Source organism: Dermacentor variabilis, chromosome 1 (genome assembly GCF_050947875.1).
Source record: "Dermacentor variabilis isolate Ectoservices chromosome 1, ASM5094787v1, whole genome shotgun sequence".
Classification (NCBI taxonomy): domain Eukaryota; kingdom Metazoa; phylum Arthropoda; class Arachnida; order Ixodida; family Ixodidae; genus Dermacentor; species Dermacentor variabilis.
The window spans coordinates 87,537,677-87,555,523 of NC_134568.1; the positions used below are offsets into that span (position 1 = coordinate 87,537,677).

Consider the following 17,847-nt stretch of genomic DNA (forward strand, 5'->3'; position numbering starts at 1 on the left):
AACATGGTTTCCGCAAGACATTTTCGTGTGACACTCAACTCGTATGTTTCACTCACCGTCTTCATGCTATCCTCGATCGTTCCTCTTTAGCTGACTGTATATTTTTAGATTTTTCAAAAGCCTTCGATAAAGTATGCCATAATCTCCTTTTATATAAGTTGCAGTTACTAAATTTGGATTCCAAACTACTTGAATGGCTTGAATGTTTTTTACTAAATAGTTCCCAGTTTGTCTCTGTTAATAACACTGACTCTCCTCTGAGTCCTGTTTCCTCAGGGGTACCACAAAGATCGGTGCTTGGGCCTCTCCTCTTTCTAATCTACATTAACGACTTACCTTTCTGCGTCTCTTCCCATATCAACTTTTTTGCAGATGACTGTGTAATATTTCAAGAAATAACTAGTTCTAACGATACTACTACACTACAGTCTGATCTTGATGCTGTATCCGATTGGTGTAAGACTTGGTGCATGGAATTAAACACTAAAAAATGCAAAGTCATGCATGTAGCTAGATCTACTAATGCAAATGTTTCATATCATCTTGATAAAGTTCCTTTGGAAGTAGTATTGTCATATAGATATCTGGCATCACTATATCCTCAAAACTAACCTGGAATGATCACATTGGATCCATAATCGCCAGCGCCAACAAAACACTTGCATATCTTCGCCGGAATTTCTCACGCGCACCTCAGGCTCTTAAATTTTTACTTTATAAAACACTAATTCGTTCGAAGGTGGAATACGCCGCCTCTGTTTGGGACCCTTTCCATGACAATCTAATCTACTCACTCGAAAAGGTTCAAAATAACTCTGCACATTTTATTATGTCTAATTATGCTCAGACCGCAAGTGTGACTAATATGAAATCGAGCCTTGAACTACCATCACTAGCATCTCGCCGTAATATGCATTGCTTGTGTCTTTTTCACTGCACATTTCACCATCGTTCACTACACAATGATTTCATCTTTCCTCCCCAGTATGTATCATCACGCACTGACCACCGACATAAAGTAGCCGTTCCTTTTTGTAGGACTTCTACTTTTCAGTGTTAATTTTTTTCCCAGGACTTGCAAGGAGTGGAACCATCTTCCTACCACTACTGCAGAAATTACAGACCATCAACGTTTCAAGAATGCTTTAATTAACAGTAACTAATTAGTTCATTACCTCATGTTATTTTTTCGTTGTTTCTTCTTGTTTGCTTGTGCTTACCTGTATCATCTAGTCATTTTACATTGTTCTATAGTTTGGTGATTTGTATTGATTTGATTTGTTAATTAGAGTACTGTATTTGTATTCGTACATTATATATCTCCATGTATAAATGTATCTTTTCACAGAAATGTTTTCTTTTTTGTGCCACTTCCCTCTGTAATGCTTCGGCCCTGAGGGTACAATAAATAAATAAATAAATAAATAAATAAATAAATAAATAAATAAATAGTGGAATTTGACCTTTTATGCAAATAAGTAATGTCGCTGATGGAATTTTTTTTTAGACAAAACTGGTCATAAAGGTTTCGGAATTAGCACTAGGCAATTGAAAAAAGTGAATTTCAACAATAAAAAAAATTTTGTTTTGTTGAATTTGAGAGCCGGCGTCCAAATTAGATAAGGTTTCATGCCATCGCAACAATACCTTCACATTAGTGGTACGGATGAAGCCTGCGAAACATTTGCATCCATGCTGCCGTGGCAGCTGATAGTGTTGCCCACTGAGGGATGACACTATCAGTGGACTGCTCAGGTAATGGCAAACCCCCACCCTCCCCTTGCACGCACAGGAAGACCGCATACATCGACACCATCTTTCTTGGGTCATTCTCGCACCCACAGCAGCCTGGGCATAATCTTATCGCACTTGGACTTGATATATAGACAATGATAGGGTGTTCTGTTTTGTACTATACCACTACTCATGTTTATCACTGTTGTGGCCACACAAGGCAGAGGGAACCAGCCACACACACACACAAAAAAAACACCAAGTCGGGAGGAGCACACGCTCGGCAATACGTGGCGCAGACTGCATCATACAAATGCACGATGCACTGCGCCGCACCACTCTCACCAGTTATGACCAACTTTCTAAATTAAATTAAATTATGGGGTTTTACGTGCCAAAACCACTTTCTGATTATGAGGCACGCCGTAGTGGAGGACTCCAGAAATTTCGACCACCTGGGGTTCTTTAACGTGCCCCTAAATCTAAGCACGTGGGTGTTTTCGCGTTTTGCCCCCATCGAAATGCGGCCGCTGTGGCTGGGATTCGATCCCGTGACCTCGTGCTCAGCAGCCCAACACCATAGCCACTGAGCAACCACGGCGGGTGACTTTCTAAATCAGGCACTGCGAAATTTCATAGGCTCTTACTAGCTGAATTTTGAAAACGCGTTTCGGCTAAGGAATTGGGACCCACATAGACTTTTAGACCTTACCTGGCCGGCACCTGGCCAGTCAGCTTGAACACCCACAACTATAACGGTAAGAACTTGAAAAATTACCTTAAGCTTAGCTTCGTGGAGTCCGTATACCTTTTCACTTGAGAAATTTCTGCATTCCAAATCAAACACCTAAAAAGAATGCATAAGGAACAGTAAGCAACTATTTGGCACATTACTGCACAGCAGTGGCACACACGTTAGTCTCATTCAGCTCTGTGCATCACAATAGTTACCTCAAAATATCATATTCGACAGTCAGTGGATTCAGGTTAGTTGGTGGCGATCTATGATCACTTGTTGCATGAAAAAAATGGGGAGACTACGCAAGCGTAAACTGCCAAATGAAGTTTTAAATTCATACTTATACACTGTGAACAAGGCCACATCAACATTTCGGTTAACAGTTTGCACTTGTATGCAAACTTAACTTCTTGCAAAAAGTAATCATGTCATACTCATGGTTACACTGTTTTGACAATGGAACATCATGTGGCAGTTCATATTTAATAATGGCAGTTGGGCTATGATAAATGATGGGGTGAGAATTCTGAATTTCTTTAGTCTACTGTTGCAGTTATTTATCATGCCACAAAAAGTTAGGGATGAAGGTATTTCTGCTTTTTAGTCTTGAAATGAGACCCATGCAACCAGGGACTTTGCCCAAGACCAATATGAGGACATCACTGCACAAAAAACATGCAGAAAAAGTTTTCAGAACATGAGATTTGTGAAGAGATAACTTCTTCTTTTTTTTTTTTTTTTTTTGCAACACAGCCGCTTCAAAACTGAGGGATGTACTGTATACGTACTTCCTTTTCAGATAACCACCTTGCATTCCAGAATTACAGGCTGGGTGGAAAATCCATAGGAAAATGCCCTTTTCACAACTTCCACGCCCTAAAATCCTTAGCAGTCAGGTGTAGGTATTAATGAAGTGCTTTACTAACTGTGCAGAAATCCCATGTGCTATGCCCGAGGTCCATGAAGTAATCGTGAAAGTTCCTTTAGTTCATCTGAAATTGCTTTATTTTTACTGCAATCACATATGACATGAAAGCCAGAGGAATGCCGACAACTGAAGTCCATACCCAAGGATGTATGCATGAATGCATAACCAGTGTGAGTACCCAAAATTAATTTTTTTCTTCTATAGGTTAATTTCCTGCAACATCAAACCTTTGCAAATGATACAGCTGACATTTAAGCTCAGTTGTTCCATTTTGTTTGCCTCAGTATACTTTTCAATGTTTTTGTTTTTGCTCCTGAGACATGTACCAACTGGCAACACAATATACCAAATTATGAAGAGTGACCTGAGCATATATGATGCCAGAAGCTATCTCGAGCCATAATATGCCTTGAGCATAACAGGCTGTTGCTTTTATAAGAATGCATTTCTTGCAGTAAATTCACAGAATAATGTCAATACAGTGAACATTTATTAATTTGATTCTTGCAAATTCAACTTTTTGCTTAAATCCAACCAAAGGTCCCATCCGTCACACACACAACTTTCTATGTTTTGATCATGAAATTGGCCTTCACCAGATAATTAAACTTGACTGGTTGGCACAAATGCACTTTACCCTAATAGTGCAATAGTGACTCCAAATACTGCAGTGTCTGCCTTGGCGATGCTAGGGGACAGTGAATGCATCAGGACATGTTAAAAAAATCTCCTGCCAAAAACAACTCTTTTCAGCCTGCCACAGGAAGGTTTTCAAGGGAGAATGGCAGATCACAATAAATGATTGTCATATTTACCTGATTCTAACATGCACCCCCCCTCTCATTTTTTTTTTGCAAAGAAAATTGGTCCGAAATATGCCTATGCGGTACAATTGGATACAAAATGAAAACTGTGTTTCCAACGCAGCCTACCGTCAGCGCCAGCTTAGTCAGCATCATCACTGACAACACACAATCAGGGGCATCACACAATCGGGGGGATCATGATGTCCCACAAGAAGTCTTGGTTGCACGACGTCTTGGTTTTGAGAAAAAAAATTTTTTTTTAATGAAAGAAGTATCGGCAATACTTGGAAACGTGCTAACACATTCGCTGCTTCTAGTGGCGTAGCCAGAAACTTATTTGAGGGGGGGTCTCTGCTGACAACTACCACTCCTCCCCTTTTTCATCTCTCTCTCTCTCTCTATATATATATAAACACACACACACACACACACACACACACACACACACACACACACACACACACACACACACACACACACACACACACACACACACACACACATACATACATACATACATACATACATACATACATACATACATACATACATACATACAGGGTGTCCCAGCTAATTTGGACCAAGATTAAGAAAAAACCTGTGTTCTTCAGAACAGAAATCGGGTGGATGTTGTTAGCATTTATCGAAACTTACAGTAACATTATTTTGCTCGTCCTTTTTTGAGTAATTAGAGGAGATAAATTAATTAACTTTTTAAATATAGCTTGAAATGTTCAGGCGTCAATAGGAAAGTTGTGGAGCTCCACAAATATTGCCCAACCCAGGTACTTCCAACGAGATAGACTTAGCGTAGCCGTTTTTATTCGGGAAAAACGAAAGCCCGCGGAGTTTAAAAAATACCACATGACAGTGCGCTCTGTGCGCCCGAATGCGCCACGATTACAGCACTCTCAACCGTGCTTCGTAAAAAACATTGCTCGCTTCGCGTCTTTCGTGCTGCCCACGACAGAGCTTCGTGTTGTGCTTGCTTCCGAGATAAACGCCAGTGGGTTCGGGCGGCAGTTGAAATACAGCGCGGCTCCCGTTTCGGCGGCGATAATTGCATTCTCACGCTAGCAGTATGCATGCGGAGGAAAAATGACAAGCTCATGAGTTCGAATTTGGGAGCAAGACCCGAACAAGCAAACACGCATTATAACAAGCTTGATAACGTCGTGTGAATTACGCTGGTTGTCACAAAAGGAAGAATTGTAAACTGACACGGAAGGTTGCTTTTTAGCTTCCTGCCCATTCCTTGTCGGCAGAGAATTTGTAATTTCATATTACTTGCGTGCCTTTTCCACGTCGTACAAAAGTTTCACACAGATGGCTCTTTTCATGGATAACGGTTGTAGAGATTTATTCATTGTGATGTCTGTCTAAAGAATGTGTTCAAACAAGTCGCCCTCTGCCATAATGCAGTATTGGCACCTTTTCAGCACGTCCGATGTAGCTTTTTTGATGATGCAAGACGCTATCTTGCTGCAGGCCTCGGTAATCTCTGCCTTTAGCGCTTCTGGTGTAGTTATAGGTTTGCGGTATACTCGGTCTTTCACATGTCCCCACAAGAAGAAGTCAATAGGTGTCAAGTTCGGTGACCTTGCAGGCCATGCCACTGGTCCATGCTGCCCAACCCACTGGCGTTTGAAGGCTTCATCAAACCAGGCTCAGGCAAGGCTGCTGCTGTGAGCTGGTGCACCGTCGTGTTGATACCACGTTTGCTTTAAAAACACAAGAAGAAGATCACAGCAAAAATCTTCAACTGGGCCTTCCAAGATGTCGTTTACGTACCACTGAGCAGTGAGCATGTGGTCAAAATATATGGGGCCAATTATTCTTCCGTCAAAAATACCGCATTACACACTGAATGACCATTGGTACTGGTGTCTGGTCTGCACCACCCAATGCGGGTTTATACCGCTCAAGTAATGCGCATTATGGATGCTGACTTGAGAATTTCTGGAGAAGTTTGCCTCATCTGTCCAGAGCACTTTGTCAACAAAATCCGATATTTCGTCATTGTTCCCAAGGATCCAATTTGAGAAATCGAGCCGCCATTGAAAGTCTCTTTCTTGCAGCTTTTGATGCAGTTGGAGGTGATACGGATGCATTTCAGCCTTCCTAAGAACTATTGACACTGAAGACTGAAATGCCGACTTCACCACTCACATCAGGCACGCTGGAATGAGGGTTTGCAATCATGAAAGCCAAAATGCCTCCTTCAGCCTCTTCACTGATGGTCCCCTTTCTGTGCCACATCTTCTTGAAACTTCTTGAGTCTTCCCCCACATTGCCAATTTCAGTATACCTTGGCAGCTTTCCCCTTGTCGCCCCGTGCCGCTCCCAAGGCTAAGACCATGTTCGCCTTCTGCTCGCTTGAGTATGGCATGCTTTAGGCACTGCAAACAAATTCTTCGAAACGGTTGCACGGCCCGACAGTAATAGACAGTCGAGCTCACATGCATCTAGCCGCTGGCACAGCTTGGAAAAAAAGCACAGTTAATTTCCTTTCCCTTGTCCTCTCGTAGCTTCAACGCTAGTCAAGGAGGGAAGGTGATGAAGGTCCGAAGTCGGCGCCCCTCGATGATTCGAGTGCACGGTGGCAGCACGAAGGAAGAGCCGTTGTCCGACGAAGTGACGTTTTATTCAAACGCCGAAGCGTCTGTCGGGTCAGCAGTACCCTTTTCTTCGCTAGCAACCTCGCTAACATTACAAGCGACGCACACGCGCGGTAATGTTAGCGAGGTTGCTAGCGAAGAAAAGGGTACTGCTGACCCGACAGACGCTTCAGCGTTTGAATAAAACGTCACTTCGTCGGACAACGGCTCTTCCTTCGCGCTGCCACCGTGCACTCGAATCATCGAGGGGCGCCGACTTCGGACCTTCATCACCTTCCCTCCTTGACTAGCGTTGAAGCTACGAGAGGACAAGGGAAAGGAAATTAACTGGCGCAGTCGACCCTAGGATCGGACAGCCCGCAGCGAGGAAGGTGCTTAAGTCCGGTGAAGCTGACTAGACGCTCGCTGCAACTTGGACCTGCTGGTACGCTGTGGGAAGCAGTACTGGCATCCCGTACGAGCCTGCCAGACGACATTTGCTCGACAGGAGTTGAGCGGGACAAGAGCTGCTACGCGTCAAGGAACGAGGGCAGACCCGAAGGACTTCGTTGAGCGACAAAGGAGGTGCTGTGTTCTGCATCAGGAGCAAGGCAGCAAGGAACGTCGACGCAACTGAGCAAGGCAACGCCAGGGGTGATCCGGTGGAGCACTGGGAGCACCGAAGGACTACGTCACGACGAGCCTGGGAGCCAAGACTGACGCAGCTGACAGCAGCACCGGGCGACGCATCACGACAAGGTGAGGCTCATTTTGTGCTCTCTCGAGGTCCCTTTCACTGAATGCACTTGCGTTCAGGCACACTCTGGGAGATGGTGGATTCAGATGGAAACGCAATGGAAGGTGATAGTGTGAATGAATCGCATTGCACCCGCGAATTGATGCTAGAGATAGAGGCGTTAAAGCTCAAGCTAGAGCTGGAGAAGATGAGGTCGTCGCGTGCCTCATCAGAGGAACCGGAGAACAGGAATCAGCACACCGGAATGGCACGATACGCGAAAGAGTTGAAAGCAGTCCTTGCCCCCATGCCCACTAATGAGCCAATGGTTGCCGCCTGGTTCAAGAACGTGGACGCTCTTCTTGCGGCATTAAGTGTACCTGAGGAAATACAGGGCACTATTATATTACCATTCTTAAATGACAAGGTGTGAACATTCGTTGCCAATCAATCGGAGGCTGGTGTAATGCGTTACTCAGACCTAAAATCTAGAGTGTTGAAGGAACTGCGGATGACTCCAAGTGAGTACCGCAGAATGTTTCTCGAAGTCAAGAGGGAAGCAGACGAGTCTTGGAGCCAAGTTGCGGCACGCCTGGAGAGTGCTGAGCTTCGGGCTTGGACCCGGACAGACGCTTCGGCGTTTGAATAAAACGTCACTTCGTCGGACAACGGCTCTTCCTTCGCGCTGCCACCGTGCACTCGAATCATCGAGGGGCGCCGACTTCAGACTTTCCTCACCTTCCCTCCTTGACTAGCGTTGAAGCTACAAGAGGACAAGGGAAAGGAAATTAACTAGCACCGTTGTAACAAATGATGCTCTCTGTCGCACAGGTTCCAGATGTATGATGCATGTTTTGTGTGTACTTTTTCTATTCTGCATTGACTTGGACACTAGAAAAAAAATTGGGCAATATTTGTGGAGCTCCACAACTTTCCTATTGGTGCCTGAACGTTTCAAGGTATATTTAAAAAATTAATTTATTTATTTTGGTTAATTGTTAAAAAAAGACAAGCAAAAAAATGGTACTGTAAGTTTAGATAAACGCTAACAACATCCACGTGATTTCTGTTCTGAAGAACGCAAAGGTTTTTTCAAAATCTTGGTCCAAGTTAGCTGGGATACCCCATATATATATATATATATGCAGACTGTACACCATGCAAAGACAAACTCCTAGCACTCCCTGGACAAGACTGCTTTAAGAAAGAGGATGCACGTTTTTGTGTTGCTGAAACAACACTTTGCCTAACTTCTGACAAAACTTTTTCATTGCTAAGGCGTTCAGCTATTTCACATCAAATTACGTTATCATCCTTATGGTATATTTAAAAATGATGATATTAAAAAAAATCATTTAAGAATTGATGCATTTATGTAATGTATGTCGATGACCGAGCTGGCACATGATTTGGAAAAACGAACAGCGCTAAAAACGGGGCTAATCAAAAATTAGACACATCACTATCGTGTGTCTTGTGTGCAAGCCAGATTTGCTTGCAAGTCGCCTACCACTATATCGCGCTTGTGGGCATGCAACGTTATTCTAAATTTAAAAATACAGGAACGAAGCTTTGTGCTAGAACTTCGATAGTAGTATCATATCATGCAAGTTTCACTCACTTTCAATGACCTGCTGTATGACTTGTTTGAAGAGGTGCCTTGAAGTAACTTGCGATCATGGTATTGTAGGCATCACGCGACGCTATATTGTTAATTGATTTCACTTGGTAATTGATGAGGCAGACAGTCCGAAGCAGGGCTGCTTCCTGTTTAGAAGCCTTTGTGAAAATTACAGCATCTGCAGTTCGCAGTAAAGGCCAGCTGGTAGCTCTGAGAGTTTATAAAGCGTCGTGTCTCCTGACACCAGTCTATTCTCAAAATTGCCGAGACCTTTGGTTAGGATGGGCTCTCTGCAAGCAGCACCTGTTAAGACTGCATAGATGAGCCTCAGCTAGATGGCCTGGCAGACTGGCCACGACCGTCTGATGTTGAGCGATCGGGCAGTGAAGAGACACTCTATGTCCATAATTATCCGCCAACTTCTTTCTTGACACCTCTTATGCACGTCACTTCCCCCCTCCTCGTTTCTGTGCATGGGAGAGGGGATCGCCCCCATGACAGCCCCCCCCCCCTCATTTTGGACCACTCTAGCCCTCGCCTTGCTTTCAGATTCAAGCTTGCCCTTTCATCTATGTTGCTCTTTCGGAGCCCCACCTCCTGAAACTTTCCGTTCCATGGGAAATGGGGGAAGGGGGAGGGGGGTTTCGTCACAAATGTCGGAATAAGGTAGAGTTGCGCCTTGAGTGGGGCTGTAGTGTTCTGTGCATGGGAGAGGGGCCAGCCACCTCCACAACAACCCCCCCCCCCCTCCTCATTTCGGGCCGCCACTTTCACCTCGCCTTTCGTTGACATTGAAGCTTTCCCTTTCACCTATGCTACTCTTTTAGAGCCCACCCCCTGAAACTTTTCATTCTGTAGGAAAGAGGGCAAGGGGGTTTTCACCAGAATTTTTTTTTTGGGGGGGGGGGAGGGGGTTCAACACCCCTCCGCCCTGCCGGCTATGCCAATGCCTGCTTCAGTAACCAACTGCAAAAGTACAACATGTAGAATTAGTAATGCTATTTTTCAGTGCAAAGGTTACTAGCCCAACAGTACATTGTTGCAAACAGCATTAATAACTGATGGGGCTCTATGTTCTATAGGTGTACAGGCTATGAGACACCCCTATGGTAGGCTCAAGGTTGATTTTGACCACTCAGGGTTCTTCAAGGCACACTGAAGTCTCAGTACATGGGCAGTTTTGCCTTAAGCCCCAAGCAGGTTGGGGCCACTACGGCTGGGAACTGATCATATGAATTTGTGCTCAGCAGCAGGAATGACAGCTGCTGGGCCACTGTGTTTGCCACACAGTGGCCAGCACAGCACTACAGCAAATACAGCAAACAGCAAACAACAGTGAAAACTAATAACTTGCCTCAAAGGCTGCATCAACTCCAACCTTCTTGAGTCGTTCAAACTGTGCATCACTCAGAACATGTGTGAGAATTACCTTAGAAGATAAAGCATCTGGAACAGGAGAAGGAATGCAGAATATTGCACATATTGTCAGCTTTCATAGGTCCATAGAGAAAAGCATGCCAGTGTTCTGTCTGTGCACCTTATACCATATAAATGCAAGCTGGGCGAATTAGAACGTGTTTATGTTGAAAGAAAAACACAAGACAGGGACACCAAACTGGGATAATTCTGATGATGAGGTTTTAGCACATGCAAAATGTGGTTTTCTACTTTTGCGTGTCATTTTACTGATTTTGTTACAGGTACATTTCTTTATTAAACCAGTGGCTGAGCCAAAAAAGATGTCTTCAAGTTGTGGACTTCAAATACCAGGTCCTATTGTATTTGCTTTGGCATCTCTATTTTTTTGTATTTTTTTTACACCTTTGTTTAAAGATGCACACTATTTAGCCACTGTGCAGGTCCACACAAATAACAAAGGAAATGCGGAAAGCTCTACAAGATTGCAACCAAATTTATGTTGCCAAAAGTAGTGCAACCTAGACATTGGTACTTTTAGATTTTGTTTAATTGCTTAAATTAGGGAACCTAATTTCAATGAAGCAGCTATTAACCAGCATTAACAAAAATGTTCCTAAGACACATTTCAACATCACCATATTTATGTACGGCGCCTGCACCCTTTGGTTTCCTTTCGATCCATTTGTTTCATTAAACTCTGTTTCTAGTTCCAGCGTGTGCGGTTGAGTAATTTCTCTCCTCTTGCTGCACGTCTTCAAAGGCTGGGTTTTGTTGTTTTTCAAGCTATGTACCAAGAGGCCCAGCACCAGAAACTTCTAGCCTATTTATGCCTAGTGCAGGACGAAGGCCTCTCCTAATAATTTCCATTACAGCTGACTTGCACCAGCTGATTCCATCCTATGCTTCCAAATGAATAATCTCATCACACCACTATAGACTGCTTTTCCCTTCCCCTGGCGTCCCATTCTGTTACTAAAGAAAACTAACAGTTATCTGGTCTGCACAACATGACCAGCCCTGCTCCTTTTCCTCTTAATCTCAATGACATTATCAGCTACATGAATTTACTCTCTAATCCATACTTCCATCTTCCTGTCTCTTAAGGGGAGCAAGGTTTGGGTACGGGCTAGTTGATATTCCATTGTTTCAAATATCACTTACAGCTCATACAAGGACAAGGGACCAATAGAATGACGAAGACAAGCGCTGACTTCCAACTGATTTTCATTTTGAGTAACGCTCATATATACTGAGACACCAAGACAAAAGCGCCCCCCACAAGGCATCAAACCGACATGAGTATGCATTCAACATTCAAAGGAACCATGACCGCCGCCTAAGACGAATGAGAGCGCATGTGCGACCTCAGAAAAACCAGTTCTTTATCTGTTAATGCTATTGACGGCTTACTAACTGAGTCACCTTCGGCAATCGCTGCTGCTTCAATGATAAGTCTGATGCATTCATTAGAATGCCTGGCTAAGATAGTGGTTTTTTTCAAAAAGCGGGATACAGCCGCATTGTGCGCAATGAACACTTAGAAACCCTTCCCGCCCTTTGTGCACTTTATTGCTGTGTTCTTGTAACCTAACATTGAGACATCTACCTGTCTGCCCTATATAAGACCGACGGCATTTCAGGGGTATCTTGTACACAACACCTTTCGAACAAACTGTATACTTTTTTCTATGATTAATAGTGCAAATCCTACGTTCCTTAGCAGCAGGATTAGTTCTCACACAAAGCTGGGCAAGTTTGTTTGGAGCAGAAAAACAACATCGATACCTGCTTTTTGTCCTAATTTTTTAAGTTTGTGGGAGATCCTATGAATGTGCAGGATAACAGCTGTTTTGTTTCTTCGAACGTGTACCTGAGGCTCAATACTGTGAGGATTGGTGCTTAACTTACTACGCAAGTTCTCCGAGACTGAGACAAGAAGGTTGCTCGAGTACCCTGCCGCCCTCAACCGAGCAATCTGCGAACTGAAACTAGGTTCTATCAAATGATAGGAGGATTTTGTTAGTGCTCTGTTAGCTCTAACACTGTTCAGCATTTTCAGCAGCCTTAATTTTTTATTTAAGGAAATACTACAACATGTATTGCAATATATCAAATGATACCTTATTAACTAGTCTTTGAGTGAGTGTAACATAGGAGTAATAAACATTCTCGAGCATCTGTTTGTGAAATATCAAGGCAGCAGTCAAAAAGAGCTAAAACACAGTGGTAGCAGCACCATCAATACCTTTGCCAAAATCTCTCTGCAATCTGCATAGAAAATTTTTGTTCAACAGCATTGATAATAATACACTAACTCCTTGCTTTGAGCTCGTGTCCAGAATAGTGTGAAATGGAATGTTGAATCCAACAGGCAATACTTCGTAATTGTGTGTGTTAAATTATAGAATATTTACCTTTGGCTGAGGCAATGCAGTTCTCAAAGAGACTATCCACAGCCTTTTGATTCTTCAGTTCTATTGAGTCCACCAAATGCTTCAAGTGTTTCTTTTCATGAAAGGAAAAGTAGTGTTTAGATTAGTGCAGTCAAACATTTACTATGGGCAGTTTTTATTTCATATAAACATTATTATCACTCAAAACCACCCTTTCACAACTTTCACAGCTTAACATTCACCCTACTATAATTGCATGGATCACCGATTTTCTCTCATCTAGAATTCAGTTTACATCAGTTAACAATTCCAACTCATGTTATGCTGATGTTACATCTGGAGTTCCACAAGGCAGCGTACTTGGACCTTTACTCTTTCTAATTTATATTAATGATTTACCCAGTAGCGTCTCATCTAAAATCAGACTATTTGCAGACGATTGTGTAGTTTACCGATGTGTAACAAGTAACACTGATAGCCACTTACTACAAACTGACCTGGACGCAATAAGTACATGGTGTTCTAATTGGTTAATGCGATTAAATATTTCCAAAACTAAACTCATGTCTTTCACCAATAGGCCACGAATTCTAACCACCTATTCCCTTGATAACAACCCTGTGGAACTCGCAACTACTTACAAGTACCTTGGCATCAATCTTCAGTCAAACTTATCATGGAATAATCATATTAATCTTACCCTTGCCTCTTCAAATCGTACTCCCGGACTTATTAAACATAACTTAAGAGAAGCCCCAATGCATGTTAAAAAACTAGCATACACAACATTAATCCGCCCTAAACTAGAATACGCGTCTGCCATCTGGGATCCCGAACAAACTTATATCATTAGTAACATCGAAGCCTTGCAAAACCGTGCTGCGCGATTTATATTTTCAGATTATTCACGTTACACCAGCGTCACCTCGTTACAAGAATAAAGCTGACTTGGACAACTTAGCACTTCGCCGTAAAATTTCTCGCTTAACACTTTTCCATAAGCTTTATCACCATCCATCACTTCATGATGATTTCTTTCAGTCACCAACAGTTATTTTTCCACGCCGTGACCATCCATACAAAGTCAAACACATTAACTGCCAGTCATCCCATTATGCATATTCGTTCTTACCTCGCACAATGACTGATGGTAACGCGTTCCATTCAGTCATTGCCACGGAACCAGACTTGACTAAGTTTCAACATTTAATTCGCTCACGACTTGTCGACTAATCGTATTATTAATCTTTTTTGGTACTTTTACAGTGTTTTCGATGTTTGTTGGTGTTTTTCATTGCAGTTGCCTTATGTTCTCCTAATATGTACTAATGTTTTCACTGTAATAATTGTGACCTAATTATCTTGTATATTACCTATGTTTCACTGTATTATTACTTCTGTTACACTCTCTTGTTTTTAGTATGTGCTAACTAATGACCAGTGCTTGTGATTGCCCCCCCCCCCCATGTAATATCCTCATAATGAGGGCCTTTGGGGGTATTTTGAATAAAAATAAAATAAAAATAATAAATGGTTCTTAAATGCTGTTACCCTATATTGTACTCACCAAGCGCTACCATAAACTGACCCAACTTTCATTTCCTTAAGCAGTTGAAGCTTGGTCAGACTAAATTTTTCTGTCCTAGTTCTTGACGATGACATGCACGGTGCCACACAACTTAATGAATGCAGTACAGCACTTGCACACCCTGTGGTGCATGCAAACTGAAGGAAAGGGTACAGTAATTTGCATGCCAGCACGTAATACTACTTGTCTTCTTTCCACTGTTGCTTTTTTCTCCCCCGCTGTACTACTTCGTTGTGGTGATGCAGGAACAGCCATGAATGCATCTTGCTGGTCAGAAAATATTACCCATAAGAAAGCCAGCAAAATCAAAGTAATTCAGAATGCTGCTGCATGCACTTACAGTAGGCATGTTCCAACAAAAATATGGCTCCCAAACTTGAAATGCACAATCAGCAGCAGTCACTGACTGCTTTAAGTGAAAAAGAAATGCCTCCCCACCAAGAATCCACAGGTGCAGTGCCCTATCAAGAGCTAAAAAGCAAGGTATTGAACAGGAACTGGACCGAAAACCGAAAAGATTGTTTTTGCTCGTAACGGAACTGAACCGCAACGTTACAATTTTTTTGACTCCAGAGCAAAACTGAAAGAAAAAAAGCAGTTTTGGATTTAGGTTGGCCACTTTTTCTGGAGCTCTGCATTCATGCATTTTAGATGTAGCAGCATTGTTAGTACGGTTTTCAGCGTACTACATCTGAAGGGAGAAAGAGGGGGCAGAATAGGTGTTGCATTAACAAGACAATATTTGCATAGCATCTGATGAGCGGACTCACCAGACTGTGGTAATTTCAAAGTACCTGAGACAGTGGATCAGATATACTTGTTGCTTGTCCACAGTACGATTGTGAATGGCAGGCACTGATCCCTTCATTTGTGCCAATTAACAACAGGCTGTTCAGTGAAGTGTTACTGAGCCCTTGGCCGAATATATCAATGAAGTGTGCCATCAAGGCTCTCTTAGAATATTTAGTTGACACAGGCAAAAATTCATATCACCGAAAAATCATATTAGGGGGAACACAGCAATGAAATGGTCAACTTGATCAAAATTTCTGCATTTTTAAGTTTTTCCCCCGCAATCATAAGACATTTCTTTATCTCATGACAAAATATTTGGAAGAAATCCACTGCAGAAGTTGAGAAAATTGTATTTGATTAGTGTGTTGTCTTCGAAATCAAGAAGAAAATAGGGCTTCAGGAGGTACTATCACACTGCTGATCGTGCGAGCATGGCTTTCCGTCTGTTGATGGAGCACTACTATCTTGGTAACACCGCAAACATGAGAGATCAGATTCAGATAGCCGCGGTGCTTTATTTCTCCATGCAGAAATAAAAGTAACAAAAGCGAGCACGAAGAGGGAAACTTAGCATCACAATTCATTGTGGCAGTCACCTGGTGTGCAGAGAGCACTCCTATTGGCTAAAGGGAATTTGAATCACTGGGGTACTTGTTTCGTGCACATTTCGGCAGCAGCGAGCTGTGCAGTTTGCGTGTTCTGAGGCTGCCATATTAAGATGTGCCTGGTTATCTCAAGTTTTTTTAATTGCTGCATCCTAGCTGTGCCTGATGGTGATAAGGACATGATTTATAAGGTAACTTATAATAGATAAGCAAATTTGTTTTCTTTGCAGTGGCAAAGCTACTTTGTATCATGTGATACAAAGTAGCTTTGATGTAGTGATGTGGGTGCATAATAATAATAATAATAATATTTGGGGTTTTACGTGCCAAAACCACTTTCTGATTATGAGGCACGCCGTAGTGGAGGACTCCGGAAATTTTGACCACCTGGGGTTCTTTAACGTGCACCTAAATCTAAGCACACGGGTGTTTTCGCATTTCGCCCCCATCGAAATGCGGCCGCCGTGGCCGGGATTCAATCCCGCGACCTCGTGCTCAGTAGCCCAACACCATAGCCACTGAGCAACCACGGCGGGTGTGTGATGTGGGTGCAAAGGTAGAAAAGTTTGGAATTGTCATCAAGTGCCGAAAACAACAGAAGGCATGGAATACAGAGATAAGGCTGCCCATGGAAGCGCATGCCACCGATCCTGCTGATGCAGCAAGACTCTGTCGTGTGCGATTGCAGGCTCCTGATAAAGTTGCAAGGTGTTTGAGAATGGCCGACAAGTTGCATGGTCCTGCAGCAAGCAAAAGTTTTTCTTTCTTTCTTTTTTTTTATTTGAGGAAAGGGGGGGGGGGGGCGAGGGGTCAGAGGCCAGGCAGAGTGACGTAGGTCGCCTTGGCAACAGTAATGTGACCAATGCATTGGTGAGGCCGCTCTGCCAGCCTGACAACACCCAGGACCTGACACAACTGGCCCATCGGGGCTGGCTTTGCCAGGGATGGTGCAGCGGCTCAATTGTTCGTATCATCCACCGCAGCGTGAAAAGCGATTTGCAACATACAAAATTTAGCATGCTGTAGGTTAATGGACTCGTGCTGGGAATTTTGGAGAATTTGTAACAGGTGTGATCTTATCACCGAGATTCTACTATGATTGCATCCTAGTGCCTATCCGCGTCATGACTCCTCAGTCCTTTATTTTTCTCCTTTTTCCTTCCTCCCTGAGCAGAATAGCACACCAGAGGGCACTCTGCGCTTCCCAGGGTCCAAACAAGTTTCCCAGAAAAAGATTCCAAGGAGTTTTCAAGGACCTTTAAAAAAATCGAAAGAATACTACGGTAGTTTACACACGTTACACAGAACAAAGGAAAGTGATTTCACTTATCGCATGCACAGCTTTATTCGACAACATACATGAAATTCTGAAGCTCAGGGCAGGTCTTTCACTTTGTTTTCTATTTGTGTCTTAATGCTGCTGAGTTCTTCAGCCTTAGCTTTTGTGGTCTTTCTCAGGCTGTTTGATTTCACCACGTGTGTGATGTCCCTAGTTGTTTCCGCCTTTTCTGCATTTCCATCTGCAGAGGCTGTTGCATCGACTACTACTGCCTCAAGCTTCTTTTCCTTCATCTGCATGCCTTCAACTTTTTTCATGGTTATGCGGCTTTTCGTTTGCTTTGAGTTTTCTTCGTACTGTTTCCCGATTCCAAGAGAGCACCGTACTGCTGCCTCACTCCGGACACGGCCATTCCGAGTTCTTTTGTGACAGGAACGTTCAAAATGCCACCTGCCCTGTCCACTGCATCACATATCATACGCTGCGAAATGTATGACAAACCTTTCAGGTTCTCTACAGAGGTCTGATGGTTGACGTTGAACCACGACACTTGCTTGCCCGTGGCTCTAAACAAGCAACAGCCTGACTGCTTTCCACAGCTCTCTTT

General features: G+C 43.1%; 1 protein-coding gene across 2 annotated transcripts in view; it reads right to left on the reverse strand.

Moving 5' to 3' along the window:
- The window catches only part of LOC142580196 (uncharacterized), a 215,653-nt gene that overhangs the window by 43,112 nt on the left and 154,694 nt on the right, over window positions 1–17,847 (reverse strand). For both annotated transcript variants that reach the window (XM_075691081.1, XM_075691079.1), the window contains 3 exons: window positions 12,995–13,085; window positions 10,516–10,607; window positions 2,513–2,581 (listed from right to left, as the gene is read on the reverse strand). In XM_075691081.1, the coding sequence (XP_075547196.1) occupies window positions 2,513–2,581; window positions 10,516–10,607; window positions 12,995–13,085 (252 nt within the window). The remainder of the gene's footprint in view (window positions 1–2,512; window positions 2,582–10,515; window positions 10,608–12,994; window positions 13,086–17,847) is intronic.